Below are 25,883 nucleotides of genomic sequence, written 5' to 3'. Positions count from 1 at the left end.
CTGTATAATGGAGGATACTGTATAATGGATACTGTATAATGGATACTGTATAATGGAGGATACTGTATAATGGATACTGTATAATGGATACTGTATAATGGAGGATACTGTATAATGGAGGATACTGTATAATGGAGGATACTGTATAATGGATACTGTATAATGGAGGATACTGTATAATGGAGGATACTGTATAATGGATACTGTATAATGGAGGATACTGTATAATGGATACTGTATAATGGAGGATACTGTATAATGGATACTGTATAATGGATACTGTATAATGGAGGATACTGTATAATGGAGGATACTGTATAATGGAGGATACTGTATAATGGATACTGTATAATGAAGGATACTGTATAATGGATACTGTATAATGGATACTGTATAATGGAGGATACTGTATAATGGAGGATACTGTATAATGGATACTGTATAATGGAGGATACTGTATAATGGAGGATACTGTATAATGGATACTGTATAATGGAGGATACTGTATAATGGATACTGTATAATGGAGGATACTGTATAACGGATACTGTATAATGGATACTGTATAATGGAGGATACTGTATAATGGAGGATACTGTATAATGGATACTGTATAATGGAGGATACTGTATAATGGATACTGTATAATGGATACTGTATAATGGATACTGTATAATGGATACTGTATAATGGAGGATACTGTATAATGGAGGATACTGTATAATGGATACTGTATAATGGAGGATACTGTATAATGGATACTGTATAATGGAGGATACTGTATAACGGATACTGTATAATGGATACTGTATAATGGAGGATACTGTATAATGGAGGATACTGTATAATGGATACTGTATAATGGAGGATACTGTATAACGGATACTGTATAATGGATACTGTATAATGGAGGATACTGTATAATGGATACTGTATAATGGAGGATACTGTATAATGGAGGATACTGTATAATGGATACTGTATAATGGAGGATACTGTATAATGGATACTGTATAATGGAGGATACTGTATAATGGATACTGTATAATGGAGGATACTGTATAACGGATACTGTATAATGGATACTGTATAATGGAGGATACTGTATAATGGAGGATACTGTATAATGGAGGATACTGTATAATGGATACTGTATAATGGATACTGTATAATGGAGGATACTGTATAATGGAGGATACTGTATAATGGAGGATACTGTATAATGGATACTGTATAAGGGATACTGTATAATGGAGGATACTGTATAATGGATACTGTATAATGGATACTGTATAATGGAGGATACTGTATAGTGGATACTGTATAATGGAGGATACTGTATAATGGAGGATACTGTATAATGGATACTGTATAATGGAGGATACTGTATAATGGAGGATACTGTATAATGGATACTGTATAGTGGATACTGTATAATGGAGGATACTGTATAATGGAGGATACTGTATAATGGATACTGTATAATGGAGGATACTGTATAATGGAGGATACTGTATAATGGATACTGTATAATGGATACTGTATAATGGAGGATACTGTATAATGGAGGATACTGTATAATGGATACTGTATAATGGAGGATACTGTATAATGGAGGATACTGTATAATGGATACTGTATAATGGATACTGTATAATGGAGGATACTGTATAATGGAGGATACTGTATAATGGATACTGTATAATGGAGGATACTGTATAATGGAGGATACTGTATATTGGAGGATACTGTATAATGGATACTGTATAATGGAGGATACTGTATAATGGATACTGTATAATGGATACTGTATAATGGATACTGTATAATGGAGGATACTGTATAATGGATACTGTATAATGGATACTGTGTAATGGATACTGTATAATGGAGGATACTGTATAATGGAGGATACTGTATAATGGAGGATACTGTATAATGGATACTGTATAATGGATACTGTATAATGGAGGATACTGTATAATGGATACTGTATAATGGAGGATACTGTATAATGGAGGATACTGTATAATGGAGGATACTGTATAATGGATACTGTATAATGGAGGATACTGTATAATGGAGGATACTGTATAATGGATACTGTGTAATGGATACTGTGTAATGGATACTGTATAATGAGGATACTGTATAATGGAGGATACTGTGTAATGGATACTGTATAATGGAGGATACTGTATAATGGAGGATACTGTATAATGGATACTGTATAATGGAGGATACTGTATAATGGATACTGTATAATGGATACTGTATAATGGAGGATACTGTATAATGGATACTGTGTAATGGAGGATACTGTATAATGAGGATACTGTATAATGGAGGATACTGTATAATGGAGGATACTGTATAATGGAGGATACTGTATAATGGATACTGTATAATGGAGGATACTGTATAATGGATACTGTGTAATGGAGGATACTGTATAATGAGGATACTGTATAATGGAGGATACTGTATAATGGATACTGTGTAATGGAGGATACTGTATAATGAGGATACTGTATAATGGAGGATACTGTATAATGGATACTGTGTAATGGAGGATACTGTATAATGGATACTGTAATGGAGGATACTGTATAGGATACTGTGTAATGGAGGATACTGTATAATGAGGATACTGTATAATGGAGGATACTGTATAATGAGGATACTGTATAATGGAGGATACTGTATAATGGAGGATACTGTATAATGGAGGATACTGTGTACTGTGTCTATGAACCGTGGCCATGTGCTGTCATGCTCATTTCTCCAAACCAGTTTTTCTGTGTTTTCGTACACCTGCATAGCAGATGGTAAACATGTCACTCTGTGTGTTTTAACATGTTTATGAACCTTTATTTAACTGGACAAGTCAGTTATTTACAATGACTGGTGTGTGTGTGAGACTCTGTGTGACTCTGTGTGACTGTGTGTGTGTGTGTGAGACTGTGTGTGTGTGACTGTGTGTGTGTCAGTTAGATGTAGCAGTAGGTCACTAATGAGACTGTGTCCTGTTGTCCAGGTGTCACCTTGTTACTGACACACACACACACACACACACACACACACACACACACACACACACACACACACACACACACACACACACACACTGGAGCTGAGAAAGAGAGAGAAAGCGAGAGAAAGGGGGCAGGAGAGAGTGTGTAATGTCTACAGTACATTTTTTTGTTTATTTCACTTTTGTTTATTATCTATTTTACTTGCTTTGGCAATGTTAACATATGTTTCCCATGGTAATAAAGCCCCTTGAATTGAATTGAGAGAGAAAGAAGGAGAGAGAAAGAAGGAGAGAGAGAAGGAGAGACATAGAGAAGAAGAAGAGAGAGAGAGAAAGAAGGAGAAACAGAGAGAGAGGAAAGGATAGAGAAAGCGAGAGAGAGAGAAGAGAGAGAAGAGAGATATATATAGAGAGAAGAAGGAGAAGGAGAGAGAGAGAGAGGAGAGATGAGAGAGAGAGGAAGGATAGAGAGAGAGAAATATAGAAATGGTAGAAATATATGTTGTGTGTTTTGGTCACTCACTGAGAGTCACACACTGTTGGACAAACACACACACACACACACACACACCACACACACACACACACACACACACACACACACACACACACACACACACACACAAACACATACTGTTGGACAAACACACACACACACTGTTGGACAAACACACACACACACACACACACACATACACACACACACACACACATACTGTTGGACAAACACACACACACACTGTTGGACAAACACACACACACACACACACACACACACACATACTGTTGGACAAACACACACACACACTGTTGGACACACACACATACACCCACACACACATACACACACACACTGTTGGACAAACACACACACACACACACACACACTGTTGGACAAACACACACACACTGTTGGACAAACACAACACCACACACACACACACACACACACACACACACACACACCACACACACACACACACACACACATACAGGTGTACAGGCTCCTCTCAAGGACAAATTGATAACCGTGTGTGTGTGTGTGTGTGTGTGTGTCCAACAGTGAAGGAGTTCCTGGCTAAAGCTAAAGAGGACTTTCTCAAGAAGTGGGAGAACCCTGCACAGGTGAGTTATCTGAGGAATCAGGTAGTTATATATGTGTGTGTGTGTGAGAGACAGAGAGACTTATTTCCCTCAGATTACACAGATCCACAAAGTATTCGAAAACCAACCCAATTTTGATAAATTCCTAAAACTACTGGGTGAAATACCACAGTGTTCCATCACAGCAGCAAGATGTGTGACCTGTTGCCACAAGAAAAGGTCAACCAGTGAAAAACAAACACCATTGTAAATACAACCCATATTTATGTTTATTTATTTTCTCTTTTGTACTTTAACCATTTGTGCATCGTTACAACACTGTATATATACATAATATGACATTTGAAATGTCTTTATTCTTTTGGAACTTTTGTGAGTGTAATGTTTACTGTTCATTTTTATTGTTTATTTCACTTTTGTTTATTATCTACTTCACTTGCTTTGGCAATGTTAACATATGTTTCCCATGGTAATAAAACCCTTACATTGAAATGTACATTGAATTGAGAGAGAAACTGGATAACTGATTCTTGTCATATCTGAATAAGGAAATGCTGCTCGTGTGGCAATACTTGATTGTGGAAGACTGCATCCGCCCGCCCGCCCGCCCGTGTGTGTGTGTGTGTTAGATGACATTCTCATTCTCTCCCTATCATTCCTAAGCCGATGATGATCAGGCGTGTGCCGTGTACCCATGACACACACACACACACACACTCTCTGTAAGCGTTTCTCTGTGGCCCTCTCCTCCTCAGAACACAGCGAGTCTGGAGCAGTTTGAGCGGTTGAAAACTCTGGGTACGGGTTCGTTTGGCCGCGTCATGCTGGTCAAGCACAAAGAGACCGGGCAACACTTTGCCATGAAGATCCTCAACAAGCAGAAGGTCAGCAGGGTTCCAGGGGTTAGAGGTCAGAGGTTAGGGAAGTTTCAAAAGACTACCATCACACTCCTCCAAAAGGTCAGTTTGAGCGTAAAACCCATGAATCCAGATTGGTTAAAACGTGTTAGGGCAGTGTTTCCTGGTCCTGGGGACCCCAAGGGCTGCACATTTCTGGTTTAACTCTACCACGACACACCTGATTCATTTCATCAAGGCTTGATGAGGTGTTTATTTCAATCAGGTGTGTTAGTGTTAGGCCAAAACAACAATGTGCACCACTTTGGTTCCCAGGACCTGGGTTGGGAGACGCTGGGTTAGAGGGTCGGAGGTTAGGAGTTAGAGGCTCTGGGTAGAAGTTGGCTGTAGTCATATTGACAGGTTTAGGATCAGCTTACCTAATTTTAATGTATATTTTAAATATACACTTATTTACTTTATTGAACAGATGGAGAGAGACAGGATGAGGGGAAAGAGAGAGGATGATAGAAAGAGGATGGATGAGGGGAAAGATAGGATGATTGGAGAGAGAGAGGATGACAGAAAGAGGAGGTATGAGGGGAAAGAGAGAGAGAGGAGGGATGAGGGGAAAGATGGAGAGAGGAGGGATGAGGGGAAAGAGAGAGAGGAGGGATGAGGGGAAGATAGAGAGAGGAGGGATGAGGGGAAAGAGAGAGAGGAGGGATGAGGGGAAGATAGAGAGAGGAGGGATGAGGGGAAGATAGAGAGAGGAGGGATGAGGGGAAGAGAGGAGGGATGAGGAGAAAGATAGAGGTTAAGTCAAAGTGCAGTAAGCAGTAAGATTCATGTGTGTGGGAGTCTGTGACATTACCACTACACCCTTCCCCAATTCTAACTGGTAGAGGGGAAAACACTGACCTGACCTGATCTGGAGCCGCTTCATCCTACTGCATGTCAGCAAGGTGATGGGGGTCAGGGTTCAGGATGACATCATCACTAGGGGAGGTGATAGGTTCAATAAAAACATGATGACAATCCATTGTGTTTCATCCTCTTTCTTTCACTGCTTCCTCTTCACTCTCCCCCTCTCTCTCTCTCTCTCTCTCTGTCTCTCTCTCTCTCTCTCTCTCTCTCTCTCCGTCTCTGTCTCTCTCTCTGTCTCTCTCTCTCTCTCTCTCTCTCTCTCTCTGTCTCTGTCTCTCTCTCTCTCCCCCTCTCTCTCTCTCTCTCTCCGTCTCTCTCTCTCTCTCTGTCTCTGTCTCTCTCTCTCTCCCCCTCTCTCTCTCTCTCTCTCTCTCTCTCTTTCACTGCTTCCTCTTCACTCTCCCCCTCTCTCTCTCTCTCTCTGTCTCTCTCTCTCTCTGTCTCCCCCTCTCTCTCTCTCTCCGTCTCTGTCTCTCTCTCTGTCTCCCCTCTCTCGCTCTCTCTCTGTCTCTCTCTCTCTCTGTCTCCCCTCTCTCTCTCTCTCTCTCCGTCTCTGTCTCTCTCTGTCTCCCCCTCTCTCGCTCTCTGTCTCTCTCAGGTTGTAAAGCTGAAACAGATAGAACATACTCTCTCTCTGTCTCTGTCTCTCTCACTGTCTCTGTCTCTCTCTGTCTCTCTCTCTCTCTCTGTCTCTCTCAGGTTGTAAAGCTGAAACAGATAGAACATACTCTGTCTCTCTCTGTCTCTGTCTCTCTCACTGTCTCTCTCACTGTCTCTCTCACTGTCTCTCTCTCTGTCTCTGTCTCTCTCTGTCTCTCTCTCTGTCTCTCTCAGGTTGTAAAGCTGAAACAGATAGAACATACTCTGAATGAGAAGCGTATTCTAACGGCTGTCAGCTTCCCTTTCCTGGTACAAGTAGAGTTCTCCTTCAAGGTACACACTATCTCTGTGTGTGTGTGCATGTGTGTGTATACCAAACATTAGGAACCCCTTCCTGATATTGACTTCCTGATATCAGGAACCCCTTCCCTTCCTGATTTTGACCCCTCCCCCCTTTTGCCCTCAGAACAGCCTCAATTCGTCGGGGTATGGACTCTACAAGGTGTTGAAAGTGTTCCACAGGGATGCTGGCCCATGTTGACTCCAATGCTTCCCACAGTTGTGTCAAGTTGGCTGGATGTCCTTTGGGTGCTGGACCATTCTTGATACACACGGGAAACTGTTGAGCGTGAAAAACCCAGCAGCGTTGAAGTTCTTGACACAACGGTGCGCCCGGCACCTACTACCATACCCCCTACCATACCACTACCATACCTACTACCATACCCACTACCATACCCACTACCATACCTACTACCATACCCCTACCATACCCACTACCATACCTACTACCATACCCCCTACCATACCTACTACCATACCTACTACCATACCCACTACCATACCTACTACCATACCCCCTACCATACCTACTACCATACCCCCTACCATACCCCCCTACCATACCCCCTACCATACCCCCTACCATACCCACTACCATACCTACTACCATACCCCCTACCATACCTACTACCATACCTACTACCATACCCCCTACCATACCTACTACCATACCTACTACCATACCCACTACCATACCTACTACCATACCCCCTACCATACCCCCTACCATACCCACTACCATACCCACTACCATACCCACTACCATACCCACTACCATACCTACTACCATACCCCCTACCATACCCACTACCATACCCACTACCATACCACTACCATACCCACTACCATACCCACTACCATACCCACTACCATACCTACTACCATACCCACTACCATACCTACTACCATACCCCCTACCATACCCACTACCATACCCACTACCATACCCACTACCATACCCACTACCATACCTACTACCATACCCCCTACCATACCCACTACCATACCTACTACCATACCCCCTACCATACCACTACCATACCTACTACCATACCCACTACCATACCTACTACCATACCCCCTACCATACCACTACCATACCCCCTACCATACCCACTACCATACCCCCTACCATACCCCCTACCATACCCACTACCATACCTACTACCATACCCCCTACCATACCCCCTACCATACCCCCTACCATACCACTACCATACCCCCTACCATACCCACTACCATACCCACTACCATACCCACTACCATACCCACTACCATACCCCCTACCATACCTACTACCATACCCCCTACCATACCTACTACCATACCCCCTACCATACCCCCTACCATACCCCCTACCATACCTACTACCATACCTACTACCATACCCACTACCATACCCCCTACCATACCTACTACCATACCCCCTACCATACCTACTACCATACCCCCTACCATACCTACTACCATACCCACTACCATACCCACTACCATACCCCCTACCATACCCACTACCATACCCACTACCATACCCACTACCATACCCACTACCATACCCCCTACCATACCCACTACCATACCTACTACCATACCCCCTACCATACCACTACCATACCCCCTACCATACCCACTACCATACCACTACCATACACCATACCTACTACCATACCCCCTACCATACCTACTACCATACCCACTACCATACCTACTACCATACCCACTACCATACCACTACCATACCTACTACCATACCCCCTACCATACCCACTACCATACCACTACCATACCTACTACCATACCCCCTACCATACCCACTACCATACCCACTACCATACCTACTACCATACCCACTACCATACCCACTACCATACCCCTACCATACCCACTACCATACCCACTACCATACCTACTACCATACCCACTACCATACCTACTACCATACCCCCTACCATACCCACTACCATACCCACTACCATACCTACTACCATACCCACTACCATACCTACTACCATACCACTACCATACCCACTACCATACCCCCTACCATACCCCTACCATACCCACTACCATACCTACTACCATACCCCCCTACCATACCTACTACCATACCCCCTACCATACCTACTACCCTACTACCTACTACCATACTACCATACCTACTACCATACCCACTACCATACCCCCTACCATACCCCCTACCATACCTACTACCATACCTACTACCATACCTACTACCATACCTACTACCATACCCACTACCATACCCCCTACCATACCCACTACCATACACCATACCCACTACCATACCACTACCATACCCACTACCATACCCCCTACCATACCCACTACCATACCCCCTACCATACCCACTACCATACACCATACCTACTACCATACCCCCTACCATACCCCCTACCATACCCACTACCATACCCACTACCATACCCCCTACCATACCCCCTACCATACCCCCTACCATACCTACTACCATACCCACTACCATACCCCATACCACAACCATACCTACTACCATACCTACTACCATACCTACTACCATACCCACTACCATACCCCATACCCACTACCATACCCCCTACCATACCTACTACCATACCTACTACCATACACCATACCCCCTACCATACCTACTACCATACCCCCTACCATACCTACTACCATACCCACTACCATACCTACTACCATACCCCCTACCATACCTACTACCATACCTACTACCATACCACTACCATACAACTACCATACCCCCTACCATACCCACTACCATACCCCCTACCATACCTACTACCATACCCACTACCATACCCACTACCATACCCCCTACCATACCTACTACCATACCTACTACCATACCCCCTACCATACCCCCTACCATACCCACTACCATACCTACTACCATACCCCCTACCATACCCACTACCATACCCACTACCATACCTACTACCATACCACTACCATACCTACTACCATACCCCCTACCATACCTACTACCATACCCCCTACCATACCCCCTACCATACCCACTACCATACCTACTACCATACCACTACCATACCTACTACCATACCTACTACCATACCTACTACCATACCCACTACCATACCCCCTAACATACCCACTACCATACCTACTACCATACCTACTACCATACCCACTACCATACCTACTACCATACCTACTACCATACCCCCTACCATACCCCCTACCCATACCCACTACCATACCTACTACCATACCCCCTACCATACCCACTACCATACCCACTACCATACCACTACCATACCCACTACCATACCCACTACCATACCCACTACCATACCTACTACCATACCCCCTACCATACCCCCTACCATACCCCCTACCATACCCCCTACCATACCCCCTACCATACCCCCTACCATACCCACTACCATACCTACTACTATACCCCCTACCATACCCACTACCATACCCACTACCATACCCACTACCATACCCACTACCGTACCCCCTACCATACCCCCTACCATACCTACTACCATACCTACTACCATACCCACTACCATACCTACTACCATACCCCCTACCATACCCACTACCATACCTACTACCATACCCCCTACCATACCCACTACCATACCCACTACCATACCTACTACCATACCCACTACCATACCTACTACCATACACCATACCAACTACCATACCTACTACCATACCCCCTACCATACCCCCTACCATACCTACTACCATACCCACTACCATACCTACTACCATACCCCCTACCATACCCCCTACCATACCTACTACCATACCTACTACCATACCCCCTACCATACCCCCTACCATACCTACTACCATACCCCCTACCATACCCACTACCATAGCCCCTACCATACCCACTACCATACCCACTACCATACCTACTACCATACCCCCTACCATACCCCCTACCATACCCACTACCATACCTACTACCATACACCATACCCACTACCATACCCACTACCATACCCCCCACCATACCCACTACCATACCTACTACCATACCCCCTACCATACCCACTACCATAACTACTACCATACACCATACCCACTACCATACCCACTACCATACCCCCCACCATACCCACTACCATACCTACTACCATACCCATTACCATACCCACTACCATACCCCCTACCATACCCCGTTCAAAGACACTGAAACATTTTGTCTTGCCCATTCACCCTCTGAATGACACATATACAATCCATGACTCAAGGCTCAAAACTCCTTCTATAACCTGTCTCCTCCCCTTCATCTACACTGATTAATGTGGATTTAACAAGTGACATCAATAAGGGATCATAGCTTTCACCTGGATTCACCTGGTCAGTCTGTCATGGAAAGAACAGGTGTTCCTAATGTTTTGTACACTCAGTGTACGTCTGTGTTTCTGTGTGTGTGTGTGTGTCTCTGAGTGTGTATCAGTAACAGATCCTGTCTGTTCTGCAGGACAACACTAACCTGTACATGGTGATGGAGTATGTACCTGGTGGAGAGATGTTCTCTCATCTACGACGAATCGGCAGGTTCAGGTACGTCTACACAGCAGAGCTGAGCAGTCTGAAATCCCACTCAATGATCACGGAGCGGTCCGGCGCTCAACTCCTCGCTCACAGAGTGGTCTGGCGCTCAACTCCTCGCTCACGGAGTGGTCCGGCGCTCAACTCCTCGCTCACGGAGCGGTCCGGCGCTCAACTCCTCGCTCACGGAGCGGTCCGGCGCTCAACTCCTCGCTCACGGAGCGGTCCGGCGCTCAACTCCTCGCTCACGGAGCGGTTCGGCGCTCAACTCCTCGCTCACGGAGCGGTCCGGCGCTCAACTCCTCGCTCACAACTCCTCGCTCACAGAGTGGTCCGGCGCTCAACTCCTCGCTCACGGAGCGGTCCGGCGCTCAACTCCTCGCTCACGGAGCGGTCCGGCGCTCAACTCCTCGCTCACAGAGTGGTCCGGCGCTCAACTCCTCGCTCACAACTCCTCGCTCACAGAGTGGTCCGGCGCTCAACTCCTCGCTCACAGCGCAGTCCGGCGCTCAACTCCTCGCTCACAACTCCTCGCTCACAGAGCGGTCCGGCGCTTAACTCCTTGCTCACAACTCCTCGCTCACAGCGCGGTCCGGCGCTCAACTCCTCGCTCACAACTCCTCGCTCACAGAGCGGTCCGGCGCTCAACTCCTCGCTCACAGAGTGGTCCGGCGCTCAACTCCTCGCTCACAGAGCGGTCCGGCGCTCAACTCCTCGCTCACAGCGCAGTCCGGCGCTCAACTCCTCGCTCACAGAGCGGTCCGGCGCTCAACTCCTCGCTCACAGAGTGGTCCGGCGCTCAACTCCTCGCTCACAGCGCAGTCCGGCGCTCAACTCCTCGCTCACAGAGTGGTCTGGCGCTCAACTCCTCGCTCACAGAGCGGTCCGGCACTCAACTCCTCGCTCACAGAGCGGTCCGGCACTCAACTCCTCGCTCACAGAGCGGTCCGGCGCTCAACTCCTCGCTCACAGAGCGGTCTGGCGCTCAACTCCTCGCTCACAGAGCGGTCCGACGCTCAACACCTCGCTCACAACTCTTCGCTCACAGATCGGTCTGGCGCTCAACACCTCGCTCACAGAGTGGTCTGGCGCTCAACTCCTCGCTCACAGAGTGGTCTGGCGCTCAACTCCTCGCTCACGGAGTGGTCCGGCGCTCAACTCCTCGCTCACAGAGCTGTCTGGCGCTCACGTCCTTTCCCTCGCTAAAAATCACTCACACGACTACCGCTCCAAATTCACTCCATTCATTTTGTTGTATAAAAAAAGCTCCTTTAACAAACTCCTCATCTACTTTTGTGACTTTGTACCGTTTGGTTTTGAAGCAGGCTGTCTTAAGAAGCTTCAACATCCTGTCATATGCTGTTGAACCAGGAACTAGCTCATGATATGCTGCTGCTGTGTTAAAAATGACAGTATTTTTCTCTCATTCATTGACGATCAGATACTTCAGTCGGTTCTGTTGTCCTCACATTTATCAGTTGATAGACAACTTAACACTGTTACACACTTAGACTACTGTTTTTTAACAATAGCCCAAATAAACATCTCTTGTAGACATCTCCTGTAAACATCTCCAGTAGACATCTCCTGTAGACATCTCCTGTAAACATCTCCTGTAGACATCTCCTGTAAACATCTCCTGTGCTGCTGCATGGGTTCATTGGTTGTCTTACTGTCTGTTACACAGGCTGTGACCTATTTCTTGGTTCTCATATCAACATCTCTGCATGTGGGGTAGGCTAAAGAAATACAACAGAATAGGCCTAATTAAAAGAGCAGTGATGATGGAAATGCTAAATGCTAAAGTGCTGGGTAGAGCATATGACTGGAGCTGGTGGCTGAGAGGCCGACACTCCAAACATTTTTATATCCGCTCCACTACAGCTCCACTCCACTCACATCCTCTGCTACACACTCTCTCTCTCTCTCTCTCTCTCTCACACACACACACACACACACACACACACACACACACACACACACACACACAAACACACATGCTACTGGATTGGGCTAGATTGTAGATTCTATTCAAATTCAATGTAATGGAATAGATTCAAGTCTATCCTCCTTTATTCTGTTCTACTGTATTCTATTTAGTTACTGTAGTACTGTCCTCTATTCTACTGTATTCTATTTAGTTACTGTAGTACTGTCATCTATTCTACTGTATTCTATTTAGTTACTGTAGTACTGTCCTCTATTCTACTGTGTTCTATTTAGTTACTGTAGTACTGTCATCTATTCTACTGTGTTCTATTTAGTTACTGTAGTACTGTCATCTATTCTACTGTGTTCTATTTAGTTACTGTAGTACTGTCCTCTATTCTACTGTGTTCTATTTAGTTACTGTAGTACTGTCCTCTATTCTACTGTGTTCTATTTAGTTACTGTAGTACTGTCATCTATTCTACTGTGTTCTATTTAGTTACTGTAGTACTGTCATCTATTCTACTGTATTCTATTTAGTTACTGTAGTACTGTCATCTATTCTACTGTGTTCTATTTAGTTACTGTAGTACTGTCCTCTATTCTACTGTGTTCTATTTAGTTACTGTAGTACTGTCATCTATTCTACTGTGTTCTATTTAGTTACTGTAGTACTGTCATCTATTCTACTGTATTCTATTTAGTTACTGTCATCTATTCTACTGTGTTCTATTTAGTTACTGTAGTACTGTCATCTATTCTACTGTATTCTATTTAGTTACTGTAGTACTGTCATCTATTCTACTGTGTTCTATTTAGTTATTGTAGTACTGTCCTCTATTCTACTGTGTTCTATTTAGTTACTGTAGTACTGTCATCTATTCTACTGTGTTCTATTTAGTTACTGTAGTACTGTCATCTATTCTACTGTGTTCTATTTAGTTACTGTAGTACTGTCATCTATTCTACTGTATTCTATTTAGTTACTGTAGTACTGTCCTCTATTCTACTGTATTCTATTTAGTTACTGTAGTACTGTCATCTATTCTACTGTATTCTATTTAGTTACTGTAGTACTGTCATCTATTCTACTGGGTTCTATTTAGTTACTGTAGTACTGTCATCTATTCTACTGTATTCTATTTAGTTACTGTAGTACTGTCATCTATTCTACTGTATTCTATTTAGTTACTGTAGTACTGTCATCTATTCTACTGTATTCTATTTAGTTACTGTAGTACTGTCATCTATTCTACTGTATTCTATTTAGTTATTGTAGTACTGTCCTCTATTCTACTGTGTTCTATTTAGTTACTGTAGTACTGTCCTCTATTCTACTGTATTCTATTTAGTTATTGTAGTACTGTCCTCTATTCTACTGTGTTCTATTTAGTTACTGTAGTACTGTCATCTATTCTACTGTGTTCTATTTAGTTACTGTAGTACTGTCATCTATTCTACTGTATTCTATTTAGTTACTGTAGTACTGCCATCTATTCTTCTGTGTTCTATTTAGTTACTGTAGTACTGTCCTCTATTCTACTGTATTCTATTTAGTTACTGTAGCACTGTCATCTATTCTACTGTATTCTATTTAGTTACTGTAGTACTGTCATCTATTCTACTGTGTTCTATTTAGTTACTGTAGTACTGTCATCTATTCTACTGTGTTCTATTTAGTTACTGTAGCACTGTCATCTATTCTACTGTATTCTATTTAGTTACTGTAGTACTGCCATCTATTCTTCTGTGTTCTATTTAGTTATTGTAGTACTGTCCTCTATTCTACTGTATTCTATTTAGTTACTGTAGTACTGTCATCTATTCTACTGTATTCTATTTAGTTACTGTAGTACTGTCATCTATTCTACTGTGTTCTATTTAGTTACTGTAGTACTGTCATCTATTCTACTGTATTCTATTTAGTTACTGTAGTACTGCCATCTATTCTTCTGTGTTCTATTTAGTTACTGTAGTACTGTCCTCTATTCTACTGTATTCTATTTAGTTACTGTAGCACTGTCATCTATTCTACTGTATTCTATTTAGTTACTGTAGTACTGTCATCTATTCTACTGTGTTCTATTTAGTTACTGTAGTACTGTCATCTATTCTACTGTGTTCTATTTAGTTACTGTAGTACTGTCCTTTATTCTACTGTATTCTATTTAGTTACTGTAGCACTGTCATCTATTCTACTCTGTTATGTTTAGTTTCTGTTGTACTGTCATCTATTCTACTGTATTCTATTTAGTTACTGTAGTACTGTCATCTATTCTACTGTGTTCTATTTAGTTACTGTAGTACTGTCCTCTATTCTACTGTATTCTATTTAGTTACTGTATGTCTGTCATTTTTTCTACTGTATTCTATTTAGTTACTGTAGTACTGTCATCTATTCTACTGTGTTCTATTTAGTTACTGTAGTACTGTCATCTATTCTACTGTGTTCTATTTAGTTACTGTAGTACTGTCATCTATTCTACTGTGTTCTATTTAGTTACTGTAGTACTGTCATCTATTCTACTGTGTTCTATTTAGTTACTGTAGTACTGTCATCTATTCTACTGTGTTCTATTTAGTTACTGTAGTACTGTCCTCTATTCTAGTGTATTCTATTTAGTTACTGTAGTACTGTCATCTATTCTACTGTATTCTATTTAGTTACTGTAGTACTGTCATCTATTGTTCTGTGTTCTATTTAGTTACTGTAGCACTGTCATCTATTCTACTGTATTCTATTTAGTTACTGTAGTACTGTCATCTATTCTACTGTGTTCTATTTAGTTACTGTAGTACTGTCATCTATTCTACTCTGTTATGTTTAGTTTCTGTTGTACTGTCATCTATTCTACTGTATTATGTTTAGTTTCTGTTCTACTGTCATCTATTCTACTGTTGTTGTCTTCTTTGCTTATTTGCTTATTCATCTCTCTCTCTCCATCTCTCTCTCTCCATCTCTCTCTCTCTCTCCCTTCCTCTCTCTCTCGTGTAGTGAGCCTCATGCTCGGTTCTACGCGGCTCAGATTGTCCTCACCTTTGAGTACCTGCACGCCCTGGACCTCATCTACCGAGACCTGAAACCGGAGAACCTGCTCATAGACCAGCAGGGCTACATACAGGTGACATAGCATGACATAGAGCTACATACAGGTGACATAGGACGATATAGAGCTGCATACAGGTGACATAGGATGACGTAAAGCTACATACAGGTCATTTAACCTGATGTAGGGCTATGAACAGGTGACATAAACCGACATAAGGCTATGTACGGGCTACACACATTAGGTTGTAATATTTTTATTTAGGATGTTATAAACGGGACAAAAACGAGGCGGGGAATCAAAGGATTGTTGACAACATGTAAACTATATTTCCTCTCCAAGTCTTTATTGAAAAAAGACAAATGTGCACAATAAGCACTTGTTGTTTCTCAAATACAGAGCATTCAGAAGGTATTCAGACCCCTTGACTTTTCCAACATTTTGTTACGTTACAGCCTTGTTCTAAAATGAATTAAATAGTTTTTTTCCCTCATCAATCTACACACAATACCCCATAATGACAAAGCAAAAGCAGTTTTTTAGTTTAAAAAAATACTTAAATATCACATTTACATAAGTATTCAGACCCTTCACTCAGTACTTTGTTGAAGCACCTTTGGCAGTGATTACAGCCTTGAGTCTTCTTGGTTATGACGCTACAAGCTTTGCACACCTGTATTTGGGGAGTTTCTCCCATTCCTCTCTGCAGATCCTCTCAAGCTCTGTCAGGTTGGATGGGGAGCGTCGCTGCACAGCTATTTTTAGGTTTCTCAGGAGATGTTTGATCGGGTTCATGTCCGGGCTCTGGCTGGATCACTCAAGGACATTCAGAGACTAGTCCGAAGCCACTCCTGCGTTGTCTTGGCTGTGTGCTTAGGGTAGTTGTCCTGTTGGAAGGTGAACCTTCGCCCCAGTTTGTGGTCCTGAGCGCTCTGGAGCAGGTTTTCATCAAGGTTCTGTCTGTGCTCCGTTCATCTTTCCCTCGATCCTGACTAGTCTCCCAGTCCCTGCCGCTGAAAAATATCCCCACAGCATGATGCTGCCACTACCATGCTTCACCGTAGGGATGGTGCCAGGTTTCCTCCAGATGTGATGCTTGGCATTCAGGCCAAATAGTTCAATCTTGGTTTCATCAGACCAGAGAATCTTGTTTCTCATGGTCTGAGAGTCCTTTAGGTGCCTTTTGGGAAAACTCCAAGTGGGCTGTCATGTGCCTTTTGCTGAGGAGTGACACAGCATTCTGCAGCAATACGCCATCCCATCTAGTTTGCGCTTAGTGGGACTATCATTTGTTTTTCAGGACAATGACCCAAAAACACCTCCAGGATGTGAAAGGGCTATTTGACCAAGAAGGACAGTGATGGAGTGCTGTATCAGATGACCTGGGCTCCACAATCACCCGACCTCAACCCAATTGAAATGGTTTGGGATGAGTTAGAACGCAAAGTGAAGGAAAAGCAGCCAACAAGTGCTCAGCATATGTGGGAACTCCTTTAAAACTGTTGGAAAAGCATTCCTCATGAAGCTGGTTGAGAGAATGCCAAGAGTGTGCAAAGCTGGCATCAAGGCAAAGGGTGGATACTTTGAAGAATCTAAAATATATTTTGATTTGTTTAACACTTTTTTGGTTACTACATGATTCCATTTGTGTGATTTCATAGTTTTGTTATCTTCACTATTATTCTACAATGTAGAAAATAGTACAAATCCTTGAATGAGTAGGTGTGTCCAAACTTTTGACTGGTATTATATATACATACTATATGTAAATAAGGTTTTTCTTTATTATGAATTTGCTGACATTTCTAAACCTTTTCACTTTGTCACTATGGGGTATTGTGTATAGATTGATGAGGAACCTTTTTTATTTAATCCATTTTAGAAAAAGGTCATGGGATCTGAATACTTTCCCAATGCACTGTATAATGTACATCGTTATAGTTGTTGGTTAGCTAGCTGGCGGATTTTAGCCATATTAGCATAGACGTGACGAGTGAAAACACCTCAAAACAAGACATGATATCAATAACAAGATAAAACTAGTTGAAACGAACCACCTACTGTTCCCCACACGGCAGGTTCTTGTCATTGTTGCTTTCTGGCCGTTCAGAATCACAACAACACAAGGACTTCTGCCCCATCAACGTCCGTGCATGGTTTTTGGGACGTTGTCAGCTAACCGTCTGGTATAAATCCTTCCTGTGTTTACAAACATTGCCTCACGAGGGCAGGTTCTTATAGAACGGCAGCAAAAAAAAACTTTATTTACATGTTGCTTATGAGTGCATTTCACACTACTTTTGGATTATAATTGGATTTTATATGAATTTCCTGCTTAATATAATGTTTGTGTCATCATCGCAAATCAACTGCATTATACTTAAAAAACACTTCAGCTTCAACCAGTAAAATGGCTCTTTGGCTAGCTTTTGCTCCAGCCTATATCAATGAGTGTTAGCATTCTAGCTAATAACTGCTGCATCCAACATATTTATTTTGCAGAGATCACGACCAAATATGATCTTAGTGACTGTTCAAGCAAGAATCAAAACATAATTGTAAGCATATGAGAACCCCCCAAAAAGTGAATTTGTTTAGAAGTAATAAAAACTTAAATCAAAGATATGTTGAATGGGAGCAGATGGCGAAGGCTTTCTCACTGCCGCCAAGAGTTGCGCGCATCTGTGCGTGACGTCAGTGTGTCGTGTCCTGGAAAGGGTTCTATTACATTCACTTACTGTATATGTCTGTGTACCAGGCTCTACAACAGTGGTTTATAGCGCAGTCTCTGCTTCCTCCTAGTGGGAAACAGTGGTACTGCAGATTCCTCCGTAGCTACTATTTAACTACTGCGTAACTGCTGTCTTTATAACTAAATATTTCCCTCCTGTCTCTCTCTCAATTCAATTCAAAGGGCTTTATTGGCATGGGCAACATATGTTTACATTGCCAAAGCAAGTGAAATAGATAATAAACAAAGGTGAAATAAGCAATCAAAAATTAACAGTAAACATTACACTCACAAAAGTTTCAAAGGAATAGAGACATTTCAAATGTCATTATGGCTATGTACAGTGTTATAACGATGTGCAAATAAATATGGGTTGTATTTTCAATGGTCTCTCTCTCTCAGGTGACAGATTTTGGTTTTGCTAAGCGTGTGAAAGGTCGAACCTGGACGCTGTGTGGAACTCCAGAGTACCTGGCCCCAGAGATCATCCTCAGCAAGGTGAGCCGCAATGGAGGCCCAGTGGCGTAGCACTGAATGGGATTCTGTGCAAATTATTTTTATGGAACCAACATGGAGCCTACTGCTGTCCCAGTGGCTTAGCACTGAATGGGTTTCTGTGCAACTACTTTAATGGAATCAAAATGGAGGAGGCAGCTGTCCCTGAGCCATTACTTTACTACAGACCTCTTTCTCTCTCTACCTCCAAACCTCAATGTAACACTCAACATGTTAAATCTCCTCTCTCCCTCTTTACCTCCCTACCTCCCTTCCTCTGTCCTTCCCTCCCTCCCCCCTCTGTCCCTCCCTCCCTCCTTTCCCCTCTCTCCCCCCTCCCTCCTCCCTCCCCCTCCCTCTCCCTCTCCCACTCCCCTCATTCCCCCCCTCATTCCCTCCCTCTCCCCTCCTTCCCTCCCTCCCTCCCTCCCTCCCCCTCCCTCCCCCTTCCCTCCCTCCCCCTTCTCTCCTCCCTCTCTCTCCCTCTCCAGGGGTATAACAAGGCGGTAGACTGGTGGGCGTTGGGTGTGTTGGTCTATGAGATGGCAGCCGGTTATCCTCCCTTCTTCGCTGACCAGCCCATACAAATTTACGAGAAGATCGTCTCTGGGAAGGTGAGCTGGGCTAGTGTAACGGACATAAGTACGTGCTGTAAGATCCCTCCGTAGCTAGCTTGAAATGTCGCCAATGGAGCTATCCAATAGGATCCTTTTCTAGAGCACAACTGGTTGGCGCGTTGTTAAGGAGGGCGGTCACGTGTGTTAGCGAGGCAGAGGGCTCTGGGTTTGGGATAGTTTACCCGGAGTTGTAGTCAGAGAGGGAAAAAGCTAATACTGCTAAACTAGCATACTGACTGGGTTTCACTAGGCTGTGTTGCAAGTGGCACCTTTCCCTTTACAAACTACTTTTGACCAGGGCCATATCACTTTGTGTGTAATACTTTGCACTATTGAAACATACATGCAACTATAATATATCGACTATAATCACAGCATTATTTCAAAAACACAACTCGAGTTTCATTCCAAATGTCCCAGTCAGGAACAAAGTGTGTTGCGTGGAGTGTGTGATGACACAGCCGTCAGAGAAGGTAGGGTCACACAGGGAGATGATCTGCTCACACCTCTCTTCTGGAGTGACGCTGAATGTCGCCTAAAAGTGACCAGTTTGCATCCCTGGGTAGTCTCTTTTTGGACTTAGTGCTTCAGTGTTCTGACACTCCTAGAATGGATCCCTATGGGCCCTGTTCAAATGTAGTGTGCTATTTAGGGCATAGGATGCCATTTGGGACTTCTACCTACCCTACACTATATATATACATTTGAAGTTGTTTTTCAACCACTCCACAAATGTATTTTTAACAAACTATAGTTTTGGCAAGTCGGTTAGGACATCTACTTCATGCATGACACAAGTCATCTTTCCAACAATTGTTACAGACAGATTATTTAACTTATAATTCACTGTATCACAATTCCAGTGGGTCAGAAGTTTACATACACTAAGTTGACTGTGCCTTTAAACAGCTTGGATAATTCCAGAAAAATGATGTCATGGCTTTAGAAGCTTCTGATAGGCTAATTGACATAATTTGAGTCAATTGGAGGTGTACCTGTGGATGTATTCAAGGCCTACCTTCAAACTCAGTGCCTCTTTGCTTGACATCATGGGAAAGTCAAAAGAAATCAGCCAAGACCTCAGAAAAAAAATTATAGACCTCCTCAAGTCTGGTTCATCCTTGTGAGCAATTTCCAAACGCCTGAAGGTACCACGTTCATCTGTACAAACAATAGTACGCAAATATAAACACCATGGGACCACGCAGCCGTCATACCGCTCAGGAAGGAGACGCGTTCTGTCTCCTAGAGATGAATGTACTTTGGTGCGAAAAGTGCAAATCAATCCCAGAACAACAGCAAAGAACCTTGTGAAGATGCTGTAGGAAACAGGTACAAAAGTATCTATATCCACAGTAAAACGAGTCCTATATCGACATAACCTGAAAGGCCGCTCAGCAAGGAAGAAGCCACTGCTCCAAAAAAGCCAGACTACGGTTTGCAACTGCACATGGGGACAAAGATCGTACTTTTTGGAGAAATGTCCTCTGGTCTGATGAAACAAAAATAGAACTGTTTGGCCATAATGACCATTGTTATGTTTGGAGGAAAAAGGGGGAGGCTTGCAAGCCGAAGAACACCATCCCAACCGTGAAGCATGGGGGTGGCAGCATCATGTTGTGGGTGTGCTTTGCTGCAGGAGGGACTGGTGCACTTCACAAAATAGATGCCATCATGAGGGAGGAAAATTATGTGGATATATTGAAGCAACATCTCAAGACATCAGTCAGGAAGTTAAAGCTTGGTCGCAAATGGGTCTTTCAAATGGACAATGACCCCAAGCATACTTCCAAAGTTGTGGCAAAATGGCTTAAGGACAACAAAGTCAAGGTATTGGAGTGCCATCACAAAGCCCTGACCTCAACCCTATAGAAAATTTGTGGTCAGAACTGAAAAAGCTTGTGAGAGCAAGGAGGCCTACAAACCTGACTCAGTTACACCAGCTCTGTCAGGAGGAATGGGCCAAAATTCACCCAACTTATTGTGGGAAGCTTGTGGAAGGCTACCCGAAACGTTTGACCCAAGTTAAACAATTTAAAGGCAATGCTACCAAACACTAATTGAGTCTATGTAAACTTCTGACCCACTGTGAATGTTACGAAATAAATAAAATCTGAAATAAATCATTCTCTCTACTATTATTCTGACATTTCACATTCTTAAAATAAAGTGGTGATCCTAACTGACCTAAAACAGAGAATCTTTACTCGGATTAAATGTCAGGAATTGTGAAAAACTGAGTTTAAATGTATTTGGCTAAGGTGTATGTAAACTTCTGACTTCAACTGTATATATATATATATATATATGCTACCGTTCAAAAGTTTGGGGTCACTTAGAAATATCATTTTTTGTTGTTGAAAGAAAAGCACATTTTTTGTCCATTAAAATAACATCAAATTCATCAGAAATACAGTGTAGACATTGTTAATGTTGTAAATGACTATTGCAGCTGGAAACGGCAGATTTAAAAAAAAAAAATGGAATATCTACATAGGCGTACAGAGGCCCATCATCAGGAAACATCACTCATTTTTTCCAATGGCATGTTGTGTTAGCTAATTCAAGTTTATCATTTTCATAGGCTTAGCACAGCTGAAAACTGTTGTTATGATTTCTCGCATGGAATAGCCTTCATTTCTCAGAAGAAGAATAGACTGACAAGTTTCAGAAGAAAGTTCTTTGTTTCTGGCCATTTTGAGCCTGTAATCGAACCCACAAATGCTGATGCTCCAGATACTCAACTAGTCTAAAGAAGGCCAGTTTTATTGCTTCTTTAATTAGACCAACAATTTTCAGCTGTGCTAACATAGTTGCAAAAGGGTTTTCTAATGATCAATTAGCCTTTTAAAATGATAAACTTGGATTAGCTAACACAACGTTTCATTGGAACACAGGAGTGATGGTTGCTGATAATGGGCCTCTGTATGCCTGTGTAGATATTCCATTAAAAATCAGCCGTTTCCAGCTACAATAGTCATTTACAACATTAACAATGTCTACACTGTATTTCTGATCAATTTGATGTTATTTTAATGGACAAAAAATGCGCTTTTCTTTCAAAAACAAGGATGTCTAAGTGACCCCAAACTTTTGAACGGTGGTGTATGTATGTATGTATGTATGTATGTATGTATGTATGTATGTATGTATGTATGTATGTATGTATGTATATATATATACGTGTGTGTGTGTGTGTGTGTGTGTGTGTGTGTGTGTGTGTGTGTGTGTGTGTGTGTGTGTGTGTGTGTGTGTGTGTGTGTGTGTGTATATTTGCCTGTCTAGTAATTTTAGATCAGCACTGAGATGAGAACCTGGTTTGCCTCTTCCTTCTAACATCTCTCTGCCCCTCTCCTCCTCTCCTCCCCCTCTCCTCCTCTCCACCCCCTCTCCTCCTCTCCTCCCCTCTCCTTCTCTACTCTCCCACACTACCACTCCCCCTTCCCTCCTCCTTTATTCCCCCTCTCCTCTCCTCCTCCTTCTCTACTCTCCCACACTACCACTCCCCCTTCCTCTCCTCCTCTCCTCCCCCTCTCCACCCTCTCCTATCCTCCCCATCGCCTTCTCACCCCTCACCCTTCCTCCCCCTCCTCTCTTCCACCTCTCTTCCACCTCTTCTCCCCCTCTCCTCCCCCTCTCCTCCCCTTCCTCTCCTCCGCCCTCCTCTCTTCCCCCATCTTCTCCTCTCCTCTTCTCCTCCCCCTCTCCTTCTCTACTCTCCCACACCACCACTCCCCCTTCCCCTCCATTCCCCCTCTCCTCTCCTCCTCTCCTCTCTTCCCTCCTCTCCTCCCCCCTCTCCTTCTCTACTCTCCCACACTACCACTCCCCCTTCCCCTCCATTCCCCCTCTCCTCTCCTCCTCTCCTCTCTTCCCTCCTCTCCTCCCCCCTCTCCTTCTCTACTCTCCCACACTACCACTCCCCCTTCCCCTCCATTCCCCCTCTCCTCTCCTCCTCTCCTCTCTTCCCTCCTCTCCTCCCCCCTCTCCTTCTCTACTCTCCCACACTACCACCCCCTCTCCTCCCCTCCCCCAGGTGCGTTTCCCCTCCCACTTCAGCTCTGACCTGAAGGATCTGTTGAGGAATCTACTACAGGTGGACCTGACCAAGCGCTATGGCAACCTGAAGAACGGCGTCAACGACATCAAGGGACACAAGTGGTTCGCCACCACTGATTGGATCGCTGTATACCAGAGAAAGGTGAGAGGTGGGGCCTAACTGACATGTAGGGTACAGCACAATTCCAGGTAACTTTCTCAAAATGACCAGGTTTTCCAGAAATCCCCTTTGATCAAAGCACTTAACCCTCATTTCTCCTGTAAGGCGCTCTGGATAAGAGCTAAATGAATGTCATGTAAACAAATGTATTGATATGTTTCAATATGATAATTATACAGGAATCTGGTTTAGTAAAATGCAGTGATTGTTTGATAGATTTTTCAATATTTCTGTTTTATTCCTTTTCCTGTGTGCGTGTGCGCACATGTGTGTGTGTGCGTGCATGTGTGTGTGTGCGTGTGTGTGTGCAGGTGGAGGCCCCGTTCGTTCCTAAGTTCAAAGGCCCAGGTGACACCAGCAACTTTGAGGAGTACGAAGAGGAGGAGATCAGAGTCTCCATCAGTGAACAATGTGCCAAGGAGTTCACTGACTTCTAGACCCAATCAGATAGAGAGGGATTGAAGGAAGAAGATAGGGAAGGAGGGAGAGAGAGAGAGGGAAGGAAGGAGAGAGAGGGCGAAGGAAGAAGAGAGCGAAGGAGAGGGAGAAGGAAGGAGAGAGGGAGAGAGATAGGGAGAAGGAAGAAGAGAGAGAAAGAGGGAGAGAGGGGAGGTAAACTGGAGTAGTGTCTCCTGTTGAATCACAAGCACCAGCTACGAGAGGGAGAGAAGAAGAGAGGGAGAGAAGAAGAGAGGAAGATACGGAGAGAAGAAGAGAGGGAGAGAAGAAGAGAGAGGAGAGTAAACCAGCAGTGTTGCCCTTTCTGTCCCATTTGTGTTTTTTCTACTGTTATTTATTTATTATTTAGTCTCTTTCTATGCTTCATCCTTTATGGAGTGTTGGAGTGGGACCTGTCTCTGTAACAACTGTCTCCTAACTACCATATTGGGACAGGGCATTCTCTGTAACAACTGTCTCCTAACTACCATATTGGGACAGGGCAATTCTCTGTAACAACTGTCTCCTAACTACCATATTGGGACAGGCACCTGTCTCTGTAACAACTGTCTCCTAACTACCATATTGGGACAGGCACCTGTCTCTGTAACAACTGTCTCCTAACTACCATATTGGGACAGGGCATTCTCTGTAACAACTGTCTCCTAACTACCATATTGGGACAGGCACCTGTCTCTGTAACAACTGTCTCCTAACTACCATATTGGGACAGGCACCTGTCTCTGTAACAACTGTCTCCTAACTACCATATTGGGACAGGGCATTCTCTGTAACAACTGTCTCCTAACTACCATATTGGGACAGGCACCTGTCTCTGTAACAACTGTCTCCTAACTACCATATTGTTACAGGGCCATTCTCTGTAACAACTGTCTCCTAACTACCATATTGGGACAGGCACTTGTCTCTGTAACAACTGTCTCCTAACTACCATATTGGGACAGGGCCATTCTCTGTAACAACTGTCTCCTAATTAC

General features: G+C 43.5%; 1 protein-coding gene across 1 annotated transcript; it reads left to right on the top strand.

Annotated features, from left to right (window-relative positions):
- The first annotated feature begins 4,083 nt into the window (after positions 1–4,083).
- On the top strand, positions 4,084–25,596 carry LOC115181703 (cAMP-dependent protein kinase catalytic subunit alpha). The gene is made up of 9 exons (XM_029743529.1): positions 4,084–4,159; positions 4,894–5,022; positions 6,736–6,834; positions 11,339–11,421; positions 16,334–16,460; positions 19,519–19,614; positions 20,103–20,225; positions 24,265–24,429; positions 24,759–25,596. The coding sequence occupies exons 2-9, from the start codon at positions 4,960–4,962 to the stop codon at positions 24,882–24,884; spliced, it is 882 nt and encodes a 293-aa protein (XP_029599389.1). The 5' UTR covers positions 4,084–4,159; positions 4,894–4,959; the 3' UTR covers positions 24,885–25,596.
- The last annotated feature ends 287 nt before the right edge of the window (positions 25,597–25,883 follow it).

Source organism: Salmo trutta, unplaced genomic scaffold, assembly GCF_901001165.1.
Source record: "Salmo trutta unplaced genomic scaffold, fSalTru1.1, whole genome shotgun sequence".
Classification (NCBI taxonomy): domain Eukaryota; kingdom Metazoa; phylum Chordata; class Actinopteri; order Salmoniformes; family Salmonidae; genus Salmo; species Salmo trutta.
The sequence above is the reverse complement of the archived record's forward strand: the minus strand, read 5'-3'. Positions and strand labels throughout refer to the sequence as shown.